At 31.9% G+C, this 22,120-nt stretch overlaps 1 protein-coding gene and 1 long non-coding RNA gene across 11 annotated transcripts; both read left to right on the top strand.

The window, feature by feature from the left end:
- Positions 1–388: 388 nt before the first annotated feature.
- On the top strand, positions 389–1,483 carry LOC107954392 (uncharacterized). The gene is made up of 2 exons (XR_001699533.2): positions 389–741; positions 903–1,483. It is a non-coding gene; the product is annotated as an uncharacterized lncRNA (long non-coding RNA).
- Positions 1,484–8,977: 7,494 nt separating this feature from the next.
- Positions 8,978–17,344, top strand: LOC107954391 (dnaJ homolog subfamily B member 6). Of its 10 annotated transcripts, none has more exons than XM_016889934.2 (6): positions 8,978–9,203; positions 9,486–9,578; positions 10,609–10,639; positions 16,687–16,713; positions 16,794–16,926; positions 17,032–17,344. In XM_016889934.2, exons 1-6 carry the CDS (start codon positions 9,138–9,140, stop codon positions 17,084–17,086), a joined length of 405 nt encoding a protein of 134 aa, XP_016745423.1. In that variant the 5' UTR covers positions 8,978–9,137; the 3' UTR covers positions 17,087–17,344. The 10 variants fall into 10 exon arrangements, 6 of the variants coding, with proteins under 6 accessions (XP_016745423.1, XP_040952609.1, XP_040952607.1 ...); XR_005915761.1 differs by lacking the exons at positions 16,687–16,713; positions 16,794–16,926; positions 17,032–17,344 and adding exons at positions 14,850–14,939; positions 15,037–15,109; positions 15,220–15,706 and having other exon boundaries at positions 9,030–9,203; XR_005915763.1 differs by lacking the exons at positions 16,687–16,713; positions 16,794–16,926; positions 17,032–17,344 and adding exons at positions 14,793–14,939; positions 15,037–15,109; positions 15,220–15,706 and having other exon boundaries at positions 9,030–9,203.
- Positions 17,345–22,120: the final 4,776 nt, after the last annotated feature.

The following is a 22,120-nucleotide window of genomic DNA, read 5'->3' as shown; positions in this document are numbered from 1 at the left end:
TTTTTCAATCCTTCCAGGAAAGATTAAAATGAAAATTGTAAGTCTCCCGCGACAAATATTCCTAAGCCTAATTGAAACCAGGGAATCTCCAAGCTTGGAAAACCCGTTGCCAGAATCAACCATTATGGCCATCAACATTGAGACCGTCCTGCAAACAATGATCGAGGTTATTCATGGCGAATGAATTCGGTACACTATCAAGTCCTGTTTTGCTGAGAGAAATAAAGAACTTAACTAAAATAGGAAAGACTTTTGGCCCTTTCTTATCCAATCATATAAATATATATTACGCGAAATAAATCATTCATTAAACTTTGATAAGTTACAGTTTAGTCACTAAATTTTATGAAAGTGACAAATTAGTCACACGAAAACGTAACAGACAGCTGACGTGGTCCGTTAGGCTGCCAAGTTGGACATGATCCCACCATCAAAATTTTCTTTTTTTTTCTTTAATGTTCTCTTCTCCCTTCTTTGTACCTTCAATTTTTTTCCATTCTGAAGCAACCCAGACACAACAATAAAAAAAACCCAAAAATCAACGTCGGACTCTCGCGCCGGCTTGCTAGTGGTGGTCGGAAAACTCCAAACTCTTATCTAGTCTCTTTTTGACACTTTGAACATGAATCCAGAGTCTGATTCTCCAAAAATTTCCCCAAACTACTCGAATCTATGCTTGAACATTTGAACTTCTCCTTGCCCGATCTCGAAATCCAACCATCGAATCAGTCTGATTCCAAGGTATGTTGTTTTTTGCGATCTCTTCTACATTCCTACCATTTAGATTTTTGATATGACGACCCAAGACCTTAAAACTAACCTTAATGTTCCTCTTATTTCTTTTATTTATTTATATTTTGTTTCTTCTTTCTTTGATTTTGTTTCCTTTTTCTCCGTTGCAGTCTTCCACTTGGTTTTCCTCTGGAGTTTTTTTTTCATTTTGTATTTTTTGTGTTGTTGTTGGTGTGAATTTTTTGGTTGCTAAGGGTGTGGTGAGAATGTGTTTATGGTGGCAATGGTAAATTGAGTGGTTGTGAGGGGGTTTGGATTTGACAGTGGTGGTGATGTATGGCGGTTGGTTAACTAGATAGTGGTGGTGATTAGTGTTGGGAGAGGTTGATGATGGTGTGGTTAAGAGAAGAACAAATTCAAAGTTTTTGAAGTTTTTTGAAAAAAAAAAGGAGTTGAAAGAGGTTGAAGCGGGAAGCGAAGTTAACAGGGATGAGACGATTGAAGCGGGAAGTGAACATGACCGATTTGTAGAGGTTAATAGAATGAGTTCTAAGATACCATTGTGATCTTCCTTTCTTCTTTTTCTCTTCTTCTTCTAGCTAGTCATGTCTAACATGCTAGTTAACGGGTCATGTGACTTGTCCCGTTAGGCCTATAACGGAAAATGTTAGTGGATAATTGATTTATCACTTTTCGACAACGTTAGTAAATCTTTTGTTATTTTAATCAAAATTGAGTGGTTGTTGGTTTATATTACCCTAAAAATAAAATAAAATATAAACAAACCCAAAACCTCATATTTAAAAAATATATAATAAAGTAAAACTAGATCAGGCAAAAGAAATAAATTTAAGAATTTTCTCTAATGACTTTTTAATTTTCGGGCACTAAAATCTGAAATGATACAATTTAATTTCTAGGTCGAAGTTTGGTTGGGTTAAAAATTGATTAGAACACCAAATTGGAAAAATAAAATGAAAGAAAAAATGAAAAATATAATTAAAATAAAAAAAGAGAAAAATATATCAATAAAGAAGAAGGAAGCATATGAAAGGGACCTATAAATGAAAAAAATAAATAAATAAAATTTGGAAGAGGAACCTGTCTAAATGAATATGAAAAGAAAAAGAAGAAAATTTGCCTATTTTCTTTTCAAAACGAATGAGGAGGGGGATATTGCAATATAAACCCCTCAGTGCTTTAGACTTTTAATTAAAGTTGCTCCATCTTTTTTATTTTCTAACATAATTCTTAATTTCTTTTTTCATATTATTGTATTTCATTAAAACTTCATTCTTTTATTTTATGACTTTATTCCTCGTTACTTTTATAATGTTATAAGAACAAGAGGTTTTTAGTTTTTTCTATCTGCCTCTTGGCACGTGTTGTTGGGTTTCTCTATTTGAAGTCTGTGTTTTTTGTGGTTTTGCTGTGGTTTGTTTCTATTCTTGGCTCATTAATTTGTTTATGGAAGATTAGATTGCGGGTCTCACTCTTCATAATGATGAGAATGACGTGTGGTCGGTTCCTCCTGGTGCTTCGAAACTTGAGGCCGAGTTTGATTTCAATTTGATGGGTTGTTTCTAATGGCTAGTGTTGTCTGTTTTAAGGAAATACGATCCACCATGGTGAATTTGTGGCACCCAATTGGGGGTATTTCTATTTCTAATTTGGGGGAGAAGTGTTTCCTCTTTTGGTTTTATGCAGAAGGGTTATTCAGGGCAACCCTTAGACCTTTAACAACCACTTACTGGTGTTTCATCGATTGGTGACGAGGGAGGACCTTCTTCAAGTCTTGCTGTGTTATGTTGATTTTTGGGTTCAAGTTCACGACCTTCCTTTTGGGTTCTAGAATGACCATTTGGCCAGGCAAATTGGGAATTTTCTTGGAATATTTCTGGACTACTATTCCACTGCTCTTGGTTTTGGTTTGCAGCAGTGCTTACGAATACGGGTTTTTGTGGATGTCCGGATTCCGTTGGAGCAAAAGAAGCGTCTTGCTTTGTCTCCCCACCACTTTTTCTATGCCTATTTTCAGTACAAATAACTGACTTTTTTTGCTTCCTCTGTGGAAAACTAGGTCTTGGTGAGAACTTTTGCCCCATTCAGTTGACCCTTGCCATGAAAAAGGTTTCAATGGGATGGGACATGTCCTTAAGGGCAATGCCACACCGACTTTAGGCGCAGTGTAGTGTTTGGCTTCGTAATGTGCCTGTGGAGCGGGTACCGTGATCTGGGGGATTGTCGAGTCCAACCAATGCTACTATATCACAACCGTCTACTTCGACTTTTGTGCAATTAGTCAGTACTAATTTGAGCCTCAATTTGGATGGGAATAGCCATACGGGGATCTAAATGATAGCTCCAACGTGGATGATAGATCTACCGTCATGGTTGACTTTTCCAAGTCTCTTAAGGATCATCCCATGACTATTGTAGGTGGGAAGAAGAGGGCACGGTTCAGTTCTATAGTCTCTGTTGTTTTTACGGGTTCAGATTCGACACAGGCTCTTCACATTTTTTATGCGCCTGGCTCTGTAAAGTAGAGCAGCAAACCCTACAATCGTGTCACAGGCCGTGTGAAAATTGGATTAAAGCTTGAAAATTTTTTATGGGACATACAGTCCCAGAGTGATAAACGGCCTGACCACACGGCTGTATAACCCATTTGGCCTGGCACATGGCCGTGTATCCTCTTTAAAGCTAAGGATTTTATTTTATTTTTTGTTCCTTTCTACCCTAAACCCTACAATCGTTTTCTCATTCTAGGCCATCTACTCCCCACGACGCCGGGCACCTCTTATCATCTTCTTTCAAACGTTGAAAGCCTTGTCACACCACCGCCCCTCTTTGCCAACTACCATCTCCTCCATCACATACACACACGCCGCCGTCGTCCTCACTCTATCTCTCCTTCATTCACAAACCAACACTTTCCCCTCGCCATCTCTCCACGCTCATCACTATTCTTTTTCCCTCAATTTCCTTTATCTTCTCTTCGTCGGCCCAACCACCCATCTTCACCCATAACCATCCACATCCTCTCTACTTCCCCGGCCACCATTTTCGTATACCCCTACTGCTATTTGTCCTCATCATTTTCTTTTTTGTTTTATTTATTTTTATTATCATATTTTTTTATTATGATATTTGTTTTATTATATTATTATTCATATTGTTATTTCTATTTTTATTCTGCTAAGTTGGTTATTACAATAGTATTAGATTTTGTTTTGTTATTTTTTTTGAATTATTTAAATCTTAGTTAGTGAGTCAGTTTTCATTATGCGGTAAATTGAACTTGATCTATTGTGTTTTATATTTTGCAATGTTCATTTGTTATATTAATTTGTATTGGTGCTCATATATCTAGTTGTCATCTGTCTTTCAGGTACATAATGTCGAACACACGAGACAAGAGTAAAATACTCGTTCAGTCCAAGAAAAAAAATGTTACTGGGACCTCATCTTTGTCCTCTCAAACTACAACCACTCGACACAGATAATTCACATTCAATCATCCACCTCATGAAGAGAAGTACCAATATCTGAAAGACAGATCATTGGGTTTGGATCGGTGTATTGACTCAACAACCCTTCAAACAATGGGTCTATCATCATAGGTTCATACTTTATTAGACACGACATTGTGGGAACGGTTCTTTGCGATCGTGGAGCTGATGTATGTTGAGCTTACTTTAGAGTTTTGCTCTACATTTTTCCTACAGACCGTGCTATTGTCTGGGGATGGACCTCGAGAAATCTCATTTCGTCTTGGGAGCGTCACTCGGTATTTGAGAATTGCGGGATTAAGAGTCGCTCTCGGCATATATTCTGATGACTTCTTGGCTACGCTCGAGTTCTCCACCCTCCTACGGCACATCCATCGACCAACCCCTCTCTATTGGTCTGACATTTCTGAGTTTGCCACTTCATACAACCCAAACCAGTCCAAGGCTCGCTGCCTACCCCTAGCTCTGCGTTACATTCACGCCATTTTAGCCCATACTCTGACTAGTCGGAAGGAGAGATGAGCGTTTTGGTAAACAGAATTGAGAAAATTCTATCTCCACACACTCCTATATATATACACCTTTAACACGATTTTCATCGGCCATCTCTACTATTCATCCTTAATTGTTTTGTCTCCTACTTTGGAACTAGTCAGTTCCATCCTAATCGAACTAGGTTTGAAATCCAACTGATTGAAATTTGGCCACTAAAATTTTTGAATTCCCCGGTGAAGTCAGACAATTTGCTAATTCTTTCAATTTAGTCCTAACTTTCCTTAAATTTCGAGTCAATAAAGATATCCGAGTATTACACCAGTAGTCCCACATAACTCGAGCTATGGTTCCATCTATTCAAATAATGTTTTTTTTTCAAAAATCAGCCTAATTAAATAATATTATGATGACTATATGATAGAATTGATTTTACCTTGTTACGAGTGAGAAAGTATAAGGGTAGTTGGGTTAGGAACATAAAAATGGTAGCCGGGACCATGCCCATGATTGCAGAAGGAGTACACAACCACCAATTTTAATTTTTCGTGGTCGCGTCACCCGATACATCTTTTGATACATCACTAACATGGCTAACCCTAACTAAGTCGACTTGCTTCTTTCAAGTCGATAAGTTGTAGCAACCACCTTAAGTGTACAAGTTTGTGCAACACCCCCATGCTCAACCTGATCGTCGAGTTAAGGCATCAGGATGTCACATTCGTTGTAGAAGCAACTATTGGAAATTTCAGATCAATTTATCATATTATTTAATTAATGTAGATCATTAACTCATTTTAGTAATAATTGAATTTACAATAGAACTAATTATGAGTTAAAGGAGCTCATTAAAACATGATATTCAATTAAAGATAACAAAGTTTATAAAATTAACACAAATATTAAAATTTTATAAATAAGACCATTGAAGGACTTGCACTTGCAAAATTAGTTTACCTATTTTATGTATATTTCATATTTATTTCTAAATTGTGCCAATCAATTTAATTCTTCATAAAATTTTAACAAAGAATTCACATCAATTAACAATTATTCACTTATTATGTTATCAATTCGTTTAAACATACTTATATGTATCAATCATTCCATCACCTACAACCATTTTGAAATATTTCAAATTCATCTACTATATATATATATATTCATATATTGTTTTCCTCCTCCTCCTCTCCATTCCACATCCTTTATATATATATTTGTTAGAACCGTTAGCTTTTAGTATATAACATGCTTATATGAAACATTATCTATAATTCCACTATTTACTTATGTGTTCATATCAAAGTTGTCCACTTGAGTCATAGTCACTAAATTATTTATATCTTGAGCTAAAGAATTCTAAATTAAGATCCGCTTGATTTTTTTGAAACTAGACTTAAATATCTTTTTACCATAAAAATTTTAAAATTTATGACTTAGCCAATAAGTACTGTAAATTCTTCAAATTTGTCCTTATTTTGCTGTTTGACAGCTTCGACTTTCTCTTTACTAAAAATTAATTATCTCTTAGTACAGGGTTTGGATGATGTTTCAATTTGTTTCTCTTGAAAATAGACTCATTAAAAATTTAAAAATATAAATTTAAACCCCTAATCTTTTTTTACAATTTTTGATGATTTTTCAAAGTTAGAACAGGGGAACCCAAAATCAATCTGACCTTGTCTCACAAAAATTCATATATCTCATAATATGAAATTATTTTGCTTACACCATTTTTTTCTATGTAAAACTAAACTCAATATGATTTAATTTCATACTTTAATTAACCTCTAATTCAATTTCTACAATTTTTGGTAAATTTTTAAAGTTAGACTACTACTGTTGTCCAAAACTGTTTTAGTGCAAAATGTTAATAACCAAGTTTATAACACCCTCCTTTCCTTTCTCTACAATATTTCACATCATTTCCTCTTATTTCTCTTCACTAACATATTAAGAACATAAAACCTTATATAAGAAAACTCTACTTTAACATTAATTTTATGATTTTTTTTAATAATATCAAACTTAAAAATATATTGAAATATTGATGTTCTTACCTTGTCCTACTGATTTCAAACTTTAACTTGATTTTCTCTCTCCTCCAACTTCTATTTTCTTGAATCCAAGGTGATTTTCTTGTTCTTCATAATCTCCTTATCACTTTTCTCTCTTGGTGATTATGAAAATTCCTTGAAATTATAGGTGAAAATAGTGGATTTTTTGTGGAAGAACCAAATTATAAAGACAACAAAGTTTTCTTCTTCTCTCCCCCTCACTCACGTTGGAAATATGGAGGATCCTCTCCCTTTCTTTCTTTTTTTTCATCTTTCTCTCCGTTTATACTAGCTATTTTAAATAAAATATTATTAAAATATCTCATTAAAATATTAATAAATTACTATTTATCTAATTAAATAATTATAAAATATCATCAAAATATCTCCAACATCATCATTCCCTTCTAGAGTTCTCTCTTTTTCTAATTGACCATTTTTCCCTTTATGATCTTTTAAAATTTCATCCTTAAATCATCACTTAATTTGGTAAAATTACAATTTAGTCCCTCATAATTCTTCACCTATTCAATTTGGTCCCTACATGTCAATTCCATATCATAGTAAATTGAATTATTTTCACTTTTGATCCTTCAACTTTCTTATTTTTTTACACTTTGATCCCCTAAATTTTGAATATTTACACTTGAGCCAAAAACTTTTCACATATTTACAATGTAGTCCTTACTTTAAATCAATATACTAAAACCTACTTCTTAATTATTATTATTTTTTAATACTCTTCAATTTTCTCTTTTATCATCTTCATATCATTTTCTCATTTTATCGAGAAATCAATTATACATTATGTCATGATTCTTGATTTAACTCTCTTTTGATATCTTCCAACTTTCATTTTCTTTGATCTTATACCTTATTTCACTAAAAATTTATCTTATATTATTTACGACCAAGGGGGTTTTGAGGATGTTACAGTTTGAGATCTACCGGGCATTAGAACAACTCCAATTAACCTCAGGATGTGTGCTAAGGCGTATTGTTCTCTTTCAAGGGGACTTGAACTCTCGTGGAGATTTTGGAAATCTTCTTGCAACCATTTCATCTTTATCCAGCTACTAAAAAACTTGTTCGGCACCTTGCCTAATAGTTGCTAGCAAATGCTGCTCCAATCGCCAACGACAACTGATCTCGTAACGACTGGCCCATCTACCGATAAACTGAGTTGTAATTGAACGTCCTCGAGTGTGATTGTACACTCACCGCATGGAAGATGACATGTGCGTGTCTCGGGTCCCTATCCTTCCACCAACACATTGATAAGTATGGGGTCCAATTTACACCCCCGAGCATACGGGACACGTGCAAAAATCCCGCATCTTCTGACAATCATACGTGATGGCCTCAAAGATAGATTGTGTATATATGTCTCCAAAATTCGATCTTCAACTTGATTATAAAAAAACAAAAAGAACAAATAAATTTTAATCTTTTTAGCAACTTAATAATAAACTTAAAATTAGAAATATTAGAAATATTGTCTTCCCATTTGCAATTGAAATGCGGAAACGTGGTTGTCATCGAAACGAATAAGAGTATTTGCCATTCCAAAATTGAATTAAAATGAATAAAAATCGAAAAACAAAATTAAATCAAGACGAACTTGAGAGAATTTTAATTAAAATTCTAAAACTAAATTCTTAAGAGAATTGAGATAATTGGATTTGAATGAAAAGATGAGGAAAGGATCCGAGTTTATATAGAAATAAAACTAGTTGTTTTTTATGGCTGTTGGTGGAGGTTACCGTTAGGTGAAAAAATGTCCAGCTAGACGTGTTTTCTGTTGATTGTGCAGGAAAGCACGCCCAACTGGACGCGTTTTCACTCACACTCTCTCTAAAATTGACCTATTCCGATAAGTATACCAGAAATCGGTCTAATCACTCAATTATTTTTTTTAAATTGATATTTTTACGTAATTTAGCCTTTTACTTTCTTTTATTAAAACTTACAAATTTATTTATTTGCATAATACTTTTTTAATTGATTTCTTTTTATTATTTGATATACATTTATAATATAAATAATATCTATATTATTTTTCATTATAGATAAAATAATAGTTAATAATTTGACAAATAATTTTAAGATGTATTTTTTTTAAAATATATTTAACAATTTTTTAAAACATATAAATAATCTTGCATGGGACGGGATAAAAAGTTTGTTTAAATAAAACACTTACGAATGCCGCGCTAGTGTAGATTTCGCTTTGCCACGCTCTATTAGTTTCCTGTTGACACGCACTAGCATTAAGCCCACGCTTCACTTAATTAAAAAATTAAGTGCCCAGCAAAGAAAAGCTCAGCCCAATTAAATCACAGAAATGCAAGGTGATGAAGCGAGACTCCTGCTAGGCTTCCCCCCTAATTCTCGCCCTTCTCCTTCTCAGGTTTTTTTCTTTCTTTTTCAAATTTCATTCAGTTTTTCATTTTTATTTTATTTTATTTTGCTCTTAACTTTGATTGTTTTAGGGGTTTTTTAAATCTCATTGTTTTTGGTTGTTGACTTGGATTGAAATTGATAAATCGAGTTGTTTTCCTTTTGGAGATTGTGGCCTTGATTGCTTTCTTCAAATCAGTTAGACTAACAAAATTTCTCGATTTTTTCTTCTTTGTTTATGAAGTTGTATATTTTATTAATTTCTTTTATGGTTTTTTATTTGGAATTTTAGATTAAAGCAGCTTATAGAAAGAAAGTATGGGAATCGCATCCTGACTTGTTTCCAGTTCACGAAAAGCATTCGGCGGAGTCTAAGTTTAAGTTGGTAAGCATCGATGTGCCTTTAAAACTTTCACCCGTTTTCTAATATATTCTTTGATTGGAATGCACATCTTCGTCGGGGCCAGGTTTGAATTGTTGTTATATGGGTACTGGCTTACTAGTGATGCGATCATTAGGGATCTGAAAAGGAACTGTTGAAGCTTGTTGAGACAAGCTTAAGCATTTTAGAGGTTGATTTGAACAAGCTAAGCATTTTTACAATGTTAGGTTTGAGAGATATTAGCTTAGAGCAGTTTTGTGACTGTTAGTAATTCCACTCTATCTAAAATATACTTGGGGAGTCTTTCTTGATTCTTTTTGCATGTAAGCAGCGATTTAGAATAGTATGTTCTGGTGAGTAATCAGACTGGCAGTACGTTTATATTCTTTCACGAGTTTTTTTGGATTCTAACTGCTGAACATGTTAAGTCTACCTTGGATTGGCTATTTGAATTCTTTGGAGGGAGCTAGATTGCTTGGGGGTTTGTATCATGTTTTGGTTAAGTCATGGTGCAAGCAGCGATTTAGAATAGTATGTTCTGGTGAGTAATCAGATCTGGCAGTACGTTTATATTCTTTCACGAGTTTTTTGGATTTCTAACTGCTGAACATGTTAAGTCTAACCTTGGATTTGGGAGATAAACTGAAATTTACCTGGTAAAGACTAGGTTTAGTCTTAACAAACGGTAGTTTTTATTTGGAATAATTTACCTAACCTTCACAGAAACTTATCATTCTAGACTGGCCTTTTGAGCCATATACTTTCTAAATTATGGTACGTTTTCTGGAGGTTGCCATTCTTGACAAGAGCCAACATACTGGAAAACGAGTAACCGATGCAGTATTAATATTAAGTTTTTCCAATTAGTTTATTTCATTTATTGTATCTGAATATGAAATATTTCTTTCATCTGGGAGCACTGAATGCGATAATTGTGTGGATATCTTTAATCCTGTATTCTGCAGTTTAAAAATAGTTCCAACTGCATTTACGGTTGTGACAAATATAACCTAAAGATGTGCATTTTTTGCAGATTGCTGAAGCTTATACTTGTCTACGGTCTGGTAATTCTCCTGACTTCTTGAGAAAATATTGAGTTTTCCAAGAAATCATGGTTTGCAAACTCAATAGATAGTCTAACATGGGAAGAAATCTCTTGTTTAATGTTCTCCAAAGGTAGCACATTTTGTGGAGACATAATAGCTTGTTGTCTAAACTTAGAAGATAGGAGAGTATCTGTCCTTGCCTCTTTCTGCTGTCCCCTTGGCTAACAAAATGACTTTTGCATTCGCTGTTTTAGTTTGAGCTTATTTATTTTTAGCTTATTTTTAATTTAGTTTTTTAGAAGTCATAAAAAAAAAGAAAAAAACATATAAAAAGAACGAATTTTTTTTTTAGATAATGTAGCTTGGTTTGAATTTTATTTTGATTAGGCTAGAATTAAAAAGTTGGGATAAATAAGCTAGAATCAAAATTCCAGGTTAACTTAATTTAGGATTCTAGGAATTTTGCAATAAATAGGTAGGTGAGTCTCGGTTACTTGGTACTTGGGACACAGAAGACAAAGAGGTCAGAACTAGAATCACAACAAAAATAGAGTTTTTTTTTTTTTTTTGAGTTCTGGTTTTTGCTTAGTTTTTGAGAATATTTTGGTAACTTTAGGCTCCATTTGGTTACAAGGAATAGAGATCATTTTTGTTTTCTTGGAAAATGAAAAATATTAAAGAAAGCTTGTTTTGTTGAAAATTTTAAAAATGATTATTAAAAAATAAAAATAAAAGTAGTTGAAAATTAGAAAATAATAAAAAGTTGTGTTCATTACTTTTACTAAAAATGCTTTGTAAAAGTCAAATTGAAATTGTTGAAAACAAGAATTTTTAAATTTAAATGAGTTGATCCTAGATCAAACTCATATAAATGTAAAAATATTTTTTGCTAATAGTTTTTAAATATCAAATATATTACCCTGATTCGAATGCTTTTATTTTATGTCTTATGTTTCTATTATTGGAAAATAGGTACCAAATGTGTTTTTATTTGTTCATTATTGAGAACAAATTTTTATTATTATTTATCAAATGTGTTCTTCAACTTTCAAAATATAGAAAATGAAAATTATCTTTTAAAAATGAAAATAGAAAACAAAAATAAGAAATATTTTCAGAAACTAAACAAAACATTAAAGTTTCCAACACCTGTGTGCGTTGGCCACTTGATTAGTAGTGAGAAATCCGGTGAGGAGAAGAAAATCAGTTACCTGTATTTTAGGTTGCAGAAACTTAAGGTTAGACCATCGGTAAAAATCATCACACTTCAGCCTTAAATTGTTAAAAGTCAGACGAGATTTCTAGGATTTTCATTCCAAGTCTTGACCAGCCCATAATATTTCAACAATGAAAATCACAAAATCAAGGTTTTGGTTCTCTAAACCTATAAAAACAAAAAGAGAACTACCACAATAAAACCACAGTCGAGTTCAAAGAGAAAGTAATGGAACCTAAAAAAAAAAAAAACTACCACAATAAAACCACACTCAAGAGAAATTCAAAGAGCAAGTAATAGAAGTGCCAAAAACTAAAGACATTCTTACCCAACAAATCCAAGAAAACCTGGAAAATCTTGATGCTCCTTATGAAGTCCTTGAGAAAGCTTGTAGAAAAATAAGTTTGGAGAAGTTAAACTGAGAGAAAGGCTAGTTTTGAATGACTGGGCTGTGGTCAAATGTGTTAATGGAGGCGGAGGTTGGTGGGTAATTTATGTGTTAATTAATTTTGTCCAAACCGTTCAGGTGTTGTGATGCGAAAGGAATGGTGTCGTGACTCTGAATACATTCTTGGCAAAAAAATTATTTCGAGACCAATGCTTGCAACAGGTTGATGTTGTTGCAACAGGCACTGTATTACTAACCCAGAATTTTTATTTTGAGAGCAAGGTGTTATGACGTGCATGAGTGTTGTTGCGGTTAGGGGTGTTCATTTGGTTAACCGACCGGTTAATCGACCCGAAATTACTATAATCGAATTAACCGACCTTCCAAAAATTTTAACCGTTAATCGAACCGATTTTTTTTAAAACAAATTAACCGAACCGAAATTTTTTCGGTTAATAAGGTTGGTTAACCGAATTAACTGAAAATTATGTATTTTTTATTTTTGGTTAAAAATTATCCGAATTACCCGAATTAACCGAATTAACCGAATTAACCGAATTAACTGAATTACCGAAAAATACCCGAATTACCCGAATTTTTTTTATTTTTTATTTTTAAAATTTAAAAAATTTATAAATTATTAAAGTAAATTGGGTTTTAGACTTTAGTAAATTGGGTTGTCTTTTAGTTTTAGTTTTATTGGATTGGGTAATTGGGTAAACTTTAGGGTCTGTTTGATTGATGGAATTGATTTTCCGGAAAATCATTTTCAACTTTTCCAGCATTTGATTGGCGGAAAATATTTTCCATTTGGAAAATGAACTCCAAAACAAGGGAAAATGGGTTACATTTTAGGGAAAATGTCTTACTCTTTCAATTTCCGTAAGACATTTTCCGTGCTCTCCTCTCTATCGCCTCCTTCATTCCTTCCTTCATTTCCGGTAGAAAACTGCTTTTGTTTATCGATTTTTCAGTAACTTGTTTTTTTAATTATTCAATACTTGTTTTTTAACACAATTACAAATAATTTATTTGATATTAGTTTTTTTTCAATTTATAACGATTAATATTGTAGCTTAATAATTGAGTATTATTATAAATAAATCATTGCAATATATGTAAAAATAATTTAAAATATAAAAATTTATTAATATATATTAATATATGTAAAAACAAATTTTCCGAAAAATATTTTCAAAAAATCTGCCAAGCAGCAGAAAATATTTTACACAGATTCAATCAAACACTAGAAAATATTTTTCAGTAAATCATTTTACAGAAAAGTAAAACATTTTCCAGAAATCATTTTACGGAAAATATTTTACTGGCAATCAAACAGACCCTTAGTTTTAATTTTATTGGGTTGGGTAATTGGGTTGGGTAATTGAGTTTGGGTTGGGTTGGATAATTTTATTTATTAATTTTTTCGGTTAACCGAAAATTCTCGGTTAACCGACTGGTTTCGAACCGAATTAACCGTTAACCGAAAAATCATAAAAAAATTAACCGACCCCCGACCGAAAAAATTCGGTTAATCGACCGATTAACCGAATTCGGTCGGTTAACCGAATTTTTTCGGTTTTACCCGAATTATGCACACCCCTAGTTGCGGTTGCAACGTTGACCCTTGTGTCTAAAACTTACACAAAGCAACAGATGGGTGATTTTGCAAATTTCTAGGTGATAATGGTGGAAGAAGTGATTTAGAGGGCTGCCCTTCAACATTAATGGTCTATTTTTAATTAGATTTCTTTCAAAATTTTAATGAGCAAATCATTTTTTTTATTAAGCTATTTGAGTGTACACAGATCGGTGATTCCTTTGTTTTTTTATTTTAAGGGAATTCTCTCAAAAATTCTCAAGAATGGTGGAAGTGACTTAGAGATATTATTTTCAATGTTAAAGTTTAAATTATCTTTTTGAATGCAATATGATAATTTTTCTAGTAAATAATAGTTTTGATCAAATTTAACTATTTTCATAAACATTAAATATTCCAACAAAGGAATCTCTTTGAGGAAAGAATGGTCTTTCTTGAATACTTGAGGTGAGGAAATATCTTTTAGCAGAACTTTTACAAAACAATGGAAGAGAGACCTAAAGGCAATTTTCAATAATTTTGAAATTAAAACAAGATTAAAAGATAAGACCATTTAGATAAACGACCAATTTAAGGTAAAACAAAACTAGGTACACTATCTTTTAGATAGGTGTTATGAAGTTGCTTGTTCTTCTTCCACATGCAATTGAATTCCTGAACCTAGTTCTGATAATGTAGACTAGAACTTATTCCTTTTAGGGTACTTTTGTTAAGCTTAAGATCACTTAAAGGGTAGATTCATCTAGGTGACTAATCACACCTAGATAAAGATATAATATATATATTTTTGTGGGGACTGCTAGATATGATTTTAATCTAGCGTGCTATGTTCACACTTAGCACGTTATGGCAACTTTGATTGGATCCTATTTGCATTGATGCCTTGTTGGATCTAGACTCACTTGTTACTTAAGTTTTGATAATTAGCTCAGGATTGATTTAAAGACTTGTGCAATGATTTGAGTAGTAAAAGTAAGAGAGCTGGATATCTGAGGGGTATGACGATTTGCTCTTTCATCATTAGCTTCATGGTGGCAACAACATGGGATAAGTTGCTTAGAGCTGCAAAGAATTGCGATAAACATGCTATGCTATACATGTTCGTGAATCAAATGTGAGCATACCTTGAGTGCCTTTCATCAGGTTCACAGCGAATGAAACAGCTGTTTGTCTCAGAAAATAAGCCTTGATGAGTTGGTTTCCTTTGACAGTTCCATGTTAGGAAGTGTATTAGATGATGACTGGCCTGTGGAGGCAGAGAAGCAAGCAATGCAAGAAGATGAGGTTCCATTCTTTCCCAGTTAAATTATTTTCATTAATCAAGTCTTAAGAAATATGTATTTTGATTTGAAAATTTTCCCATTTTTAATGCTATTCTTGAATTATTTTTCCAGATTTAGGAGATCACTTATAATGATGTGCAACAATTTTATGGATATGATATGGATGAACTCAACAGTGAAGAAAAAACACATAAAAAAAGGTCAATTAGCTGGTTTGATTGAAGCATTGGGTGTTATTGCTGCTACCATAGGTGTTACCACTGACGATGACAGTCGATTTTCTTGATGGTGGTTCAACGGATTAGTTAATCTTCTCTTTGTGGCTCATCAAACTTAGAGTAAGCCATGAAATACCTATTTCCAGGAAAAAAATAAAATTTGATGTTGTCAAAGACTTGCATTGTAATTTGTAGTGGCATATATAGTTATGAAGGTGGATCAAAATATGCTATTAGTCTCTGGATTGTGTAAGTTGCGGGTTAAGTCTGTATTCTCATTTGGCTATTTTTAGTTTCTCTGCTTTTTGAATTTTGATGTTTCAGTCTTATCCCAAACTGTAGCCGATAAATTCGTTATGTTAAATTTTGTTATTTCCAAAGTTTTATGTGGCATCGGTTATCGGTTGAGTCAAAACTGAAATTTCAAGTCAAAAAGTATAAAATCTAAAAATGATCAAATTGGATAATGATAGTTAAATCCTTAGCTTACTCGTAGGACAGGAATAATTACTGAATTTGATTTAATGGACTTAAGTATTACCCTTTGAGTTGGGAATGAGATTTTAAAATTAGAGAAGTACATGGACTTTAACTAATTGAAGTATAGGGATTAAGTTTGTAGCTTTTGCCTAGTACAAGAACTAACAACAAAAATTGACCTATTAATATGTAACTAATATTATTTCAAAATTTACTTTTGATGCCAATTCTTCAGTAGTGAGCCCATTTGTCAGCGTCTTTCACTAGATTTGGTGCTATCTAGCTTATACCTTGCTTCATTTTGTGTGCCCATTTTATGTCCCATCTTCTGTTAAAGGATTCGTTGAAGTACATGGATTTACTATATTACAAATTGTGATATCTTGATGATGGTTGGCACTTGGCTTCTCTTTTCTTTTCTTCTCTTTGATTAGATTAGTCATTTGTTACTGTAAATCCCAATTCCCAGCAGATGGATTGGATCTAGTAGGTCAGTACACGTAACTGCGTCTATTGCTACAATTGGTACTGTCACTGTCGAGCTTACATCCTAGTCTCTTCTTTGCATCCTCACTAAACCTTCTTTTTTAGTGTTTGATAAGTTGATACTATCTACCTATTTTGTCTGCTTTATTAAATTGGTTTTATCGTGAATCCTAGGTTTCTACTCAATGGGATTGAATCTAAGGAGTATAGATCTACTGGCCAGAAACTGGTTAAGGATTAATCAATCCGATGTGGATCCCAATACTCTTGAACATAACTTAATAGAATTGAGTTTGCAAACCTGATTTTGGATCCTTCTATCTTCTTACTAGTTACATTAACAAGTACAGTTATTTTGACATGCTATTCAAGTTCATCTCAATGATTGTCACAGGTTCAGGAAGAGGAGGTTCGTACTCAGGTAGCTTCTTGTTCGAAAAGTATTGACAACTATATTTTATTTCTTTGGTTTGTGAGTTAGATATTGTGTTTCTTCTATAGCTACATATTCACATGTCGTCAGAACGGGAGTACCAAAGGCTCATGGGGGAAGAAGAAACCGTGGTTTGATTCAGATTCCTTTCCTTCTTATAGTTCTGGGAACTGTTGGACTTGGGGGATTAAATGCAACCAGGTAACCAACAGCTTGATGACGATAATTGGTTCTTTTTTCCTTCTTTTTACTGAATATAACACGTTTTATTAGGGGTCTAAATAGTGAGTTTATTAATCTTCTCAGGGCTTATAGAAAGCAAAAAGAGGCATGCCCTTCTCACAATCCATTCCTCCCCTGACCAAGACATTATTCTATTTTCTCATTTGGTATCGATATGGAAGATTCAATTTATGTTAGCCTTACGTATCAGATGTGTTCTAGCCGATAAGTATAAACGCGAATTGGGGTTATATAATCTTCAAAAAGAAAAAAGAGGTTATATATGATTCCTTTTGACCTCGATCGGTTTAAATAGAGATGCGAGTAAGTAATCAAAGTGAGCGAATTTCATAATGTAAATTCTGCACTGTACGTTGTATTCATGTATTTGTACTTATATCTTCGGCACTAAGATCAATGTTGGTTAAATCGAATCGTCCGGTCGGTATACCAACCCAGAAACCATTGATTGAACTGGTTTTTTATGTTTTGTTTGGCCCAAACCTAAAGAAAACCGGTCAACCTTAAAAAAAAAAAAACTTAAAAATGAGGGGAAAAAATAGAAGATTCTAAAATGAGGGATTGTGGGACTGGAGAAAAAGAAAGCCATTGGCTAAAAAACGGCAGTGATGTGGTGGTGTTGCTCCACTCAGGCTGTTGCTGCATCTGCCATCTTGAAGCTCGCGCGAGTGTATATTGGGTAGATCTGATTATTGTTGAGTTTGAAAAGTAGACTTAAAATTTTGCTTAAACCGGTTCAGATAAAAAGATACTGGTTCAGATAAAAAGAAAAATTAAATTCGAGCTTGATTTGGTCTATCGTATTAAATTTTATGTAAAAGTAAATTTTAAAAATATAATAAATATACTAAAGATATTAACATAAATATCCAAACAAATACTTTTAAAATGGTAAAAGAAGAATTAGCAAAGAAGAATTAGCAATAAAATGGTAAAAGAAGAATTAGCAATAAAACAAGAGTAATTGAATATCTAAATAATAACAATAAAATAATAACGAAGTGGTAATAAATAACTGTAAAACAGTAGCAAATAGAAGCAAACAATAGCAGGGAAAAGGTTTGTAATTGAGGTTCGGTCTGTTTAGATGATGAGTTTTAACTTTTTTTGGTTTAAGTTAAATTTTCGAGCTTTATATTTTTATTCAAACATTTTCACTTTTTAAGCAGAACTTCGAGTCTGGACGGATAACCTAGATTAGTTCTAACATTGGGGTAGCTGCGTTATAAGTTGTTTTATATAATAATAATAATAATAATAATAATAATAATAATGATAATAGTAATAATAATTACAACAATAATAATACTGCAAAGAACACAATAATAATAGATGAGAATAAGAGGGATTTTATTGCAATTCTCTTCTTTTCTATCATCATTACAAGTAGTATACTCCTATGCATATAAGAAGATTCCTCATTTTCTAATACATAAATAGGAAAGGAGTTACAAAAAGATGAAAGATGAAAAGTTGAAGATGATGAAAGGTGAAAAATTGATTATAATGAACATCTCATTAATAGCATTCGTAACAATCCCCATCGGATGTTCATTGTATAAAGGATATACCTCATTAAAAACCTTACTAGGAAAAATCCTGTAGGACAAAAAACTAGTGAAGGAAAAAAAAATACATAATCCTTTGATACACAGTATATCACAACTTTAAAAGAAAAATGTAGTGTTAATTTACTCCCCTCAAGTAATCATCACTTAAGATCTTTGAAACGATGCAATCTAATGCTGAAAATTAACTTCTCAAATGTAGCGGTAGAGAGTGCCTAATTGAATTCTTGATTATTCTTCACATCAGGTGAGGGGTGTTACAACAGTGAATATTTTGCTCCTCTTATTTGAACATCATTTTATAACTCAAATTTGAGACATTCAATATTATTTATCAATAGTAAATTATCAACAAATACAACAAATTTTATTGATGTGTATCAAGATAGCAATAAAATTCAATTGCATTCTCATGCTTTAGATGTCACCAACAATTTTATAAAGCATGATGTATTGTATGATTCACTATTATCAATACAATGAGTGCATTGAACATATAAAAAATGGCACTTCAGGACCATCATTTTATAACATTATTGTTTGACCATTTGTATTCATTTTCAATATCTCCAATCTACATGAAAAATTAGCTTGATAAATTTTGATTATATAAACACTATTGGATACTCAATAGCAATTTTTTATAATATCATCGTGTAAGATTTGTCCTTATTGAACACTTGATCTTCATGTCGAGACAAATTTTCATTTTTAGATATACTTTCATTATAAAGTTTATCTACCGAATAAGTATTTCTCTTGAAAATTCTTTAGGAATTCCAATGATTTTCTCATGAAACTTGAGTTTTATGCTTCAGACATCAATATTATCAAATCATTTATATCAGTTGAATACAAATTCACTAGACGTAAATAAATAACTTTATATTTGATTTTCGCATTCACCACAAATCAATCATTTTTCATAACCAAAACCAACTGTGATGTGAACATTCTTGTTACAAGTCAATTCTATATATTATGACTTGTATTTTTTTTCGCTATTATGCTAACATGTACTCCCCTTGACTTTACACCATTCGGGTGTTTGGACTTCTTGTCCGAGATGTATTTCATAAGTTGTAATAAAAACGTTTATTTATTTTGATGACTTGTTCTCATATCAATGCTTTCAAATATATTTTCATTCAAAATCCTCCCTTTTCCATAATATTGAAGTATTCTACGTATATTATCGTTGTCAACAATAATTTCCTTTTGTCAGCTCCATCATATTTAATTATGACATAATTGATTGGGATATTCCATTATATTTATAATTTCATGTACCTGAACCTCTGTTAGGGTTTTATCAAAAGTTATGCCTTGGGTCTCTTCATGAGTACTCGCCTTCTTTAGCATATGACCATATTCATTTCTTTCAATAATTTTTCATTTTATGGAATTGACTAGTTTGTCATGCTTCTAGCATGCCCAAAGCTTATTTTTATCACGTTGTCCTTCTAGGACATATAATTGTTTGGAGCATTTTAGTTGGTATATGTATCAGGTAGTATATGCAATCTTTTGTCAGCTCCATCATATTTAATTATGACATAATTGATTGGGATATTCCATTATATTTATAATTTCATGTACCTGAACCTCTGTTAGGGTTTTATCAAAAGTTATGCCTTGGGTCTCTTCATGAGTACTCGCCTTCTTTAGCATATGACCATCTTCATTTCTTTCTCTTTTCTTTCAATAATTTTTCATTTTATGGAATCGACTAGTTTGTCATGCTTCTAGCATGCCCAAAGCTTATTTTTATCACGTTGTCCTTCTAGGACATATAATTGTTTGGAGCATTTTAGTTGGTATATGTATCAGGTAGTATATGCAATCTTTAAATGTCATCACTAAACATGTCAGGCAAATAATTTTATCATTCAAACTTTGTGCACATAATATTAGTGAGGATCACAAAAAAAATGATGACATAATTATTTAACCAATTTGTCTCCCCTTAATACTAAGAAAATTTGTAACATAACAATACTTTGTCAAAATTATAAATATATCTCCCTTCAAAATTTTCATATCTAATAAAAATTCTAAATTTTATCAACTTCATACTTGATGATCCATCGTAGTGCGTTATGGTGGAACATTAAATATATATTGCACATCGAAATATTCTTAGATGAAATCTATTAGTTTATAAATAGATGTCAATTCTCATGAGACAAATATTTCTTACATGTTAGCCTTGATGCAAATAAAATTACATACTTATTGTAAAGCTATTCTTATATTAATGGTTAAGCAATTAAATGGAGGCATAGTTTTGCTAACCATTAAGTATAACATATATAGGCATAGACAACTTAATATTATTCCAACTAAAACTACGAAAATCAAGCTTGAGATATAGTGCACCAGTGTTGTTAGCATAAATTGCATACTATAAATATTATGCATAATCAAATTATTTCAAGAAATAATATCGCAAACTTCGAGTTGCACACATGTGATCCATGAGCTCATATATTATTTGGTTATCATCCAAAAATGCAACTGACCTCGAACTTTAGTTGGTGTTAGTTCAATATGTTGTCAAAATAACTAGTATTGATAACAATTATTAAAATACAACTTCTAATCCTTTAATAAAATCATATAAATTTTCATCAAATTGTTTTGCATCATCATTGACTCGAGATGGTCTAAACAGTCGTACCAACACTATGAACTTCTTTTCACTATCTCATATGTCAATCATATACGTGTAATGTATTCCTTCGGGGAATATTTATCATACAAAAACCCGAGTATCTCATGTCATTTCTATCCATGGTTATGTAAAACACATAAATATTACCTTCAACATATATCCTCTTGATCAAAAAAATAATATTATGTTTTACAAAATTTTACATCATAAGGAGGTGCAAAATTAACTCTTCAAGAGCTTTTACAATCTAATGCAATATTAATTAGCTCTTCAAGAGCATAAAATAAAATATTATTTTATCATATAACATTAGTAAATGTGTAATTTATTTTTAAAAAATATGCAGTTCTGCAATTCTTTCCAACATAGATGATAAAAATTTTAGATCTTAAAAAAAACTTTATTTATTCATATAAAAGAAAATATATTTATATATAAAGAATAAGTATAAATAAAACATATGTTAAACATAGCAAAGAATAAGTTAATATCACTAATCAATCACGTTAAGAAGCATGGAGTTAGATAAATTGTTTTATATACCATAATACAAAATATTATAAGGTCACAATAAGATATTAAAGCTACAACTATAGAGGTTTAAAATTAAATTTTTCTAACATCCACCTCTTATAGCATAATTTCAATTCAAGATTTATTATCATGCATTACGGAGCATCTCTTTTTCTTTATAATACTTCGCAAAATTTAATGTTGTAGACATGTTACAGGCATGTACACAATGCTTTCATAATTATCATAATATTTATTAGTATCATCCTTTTTTTAGCCTTATACTTTTTCACAACTAGTAGAATTATAATGTTAATATAAATTGTGATAATTGATAATTTCATTGTCATTCATTTTATCTAGTATTCACATATAAGTAATATTATGACATTTACTT

Source organism: Gossypium hirsutum, chromosome D07 (assembly GCF_007990345.1).
Source record: "Gossypium hirsutum isolate 1008001.06 chromosome D07, Gossypium_hirsutum_v2.1, whole genome shotgun sequence".
NCBI lineage: Eukaryota > Viridiplantae > Streptophyta > Magnoliopsida > Malvales > Malvaceae > Gossypium > Gossypium hirsutum.
This window is presented reverse-complemented; position numbering and strand designations above follow the sequence as displayed.

Coding starts and splice junctions, on each gene's coding strand:
- LOC107954391 (XM_016889934.2), top strand. CDS start 9,138: ATGCAAGGTGATGAAGCGAGACTCCTGCTAGGCTTCCCCCCTAATTCT. Junction 10,640..16,686: donor TTATACTTGTCTACGGTCTG/GTAATTCTCCTG, acceptor TGATTGTCACAG/GTTCAGGAAGAGGAGGTTCG. Junction 16,927..17,031: donor GGGGGATTAAATGCAACCAG/GTAACCAACAGC, acceptor TAATCTTCTCAG/GGCTTATAGAAAGCAAAAAG.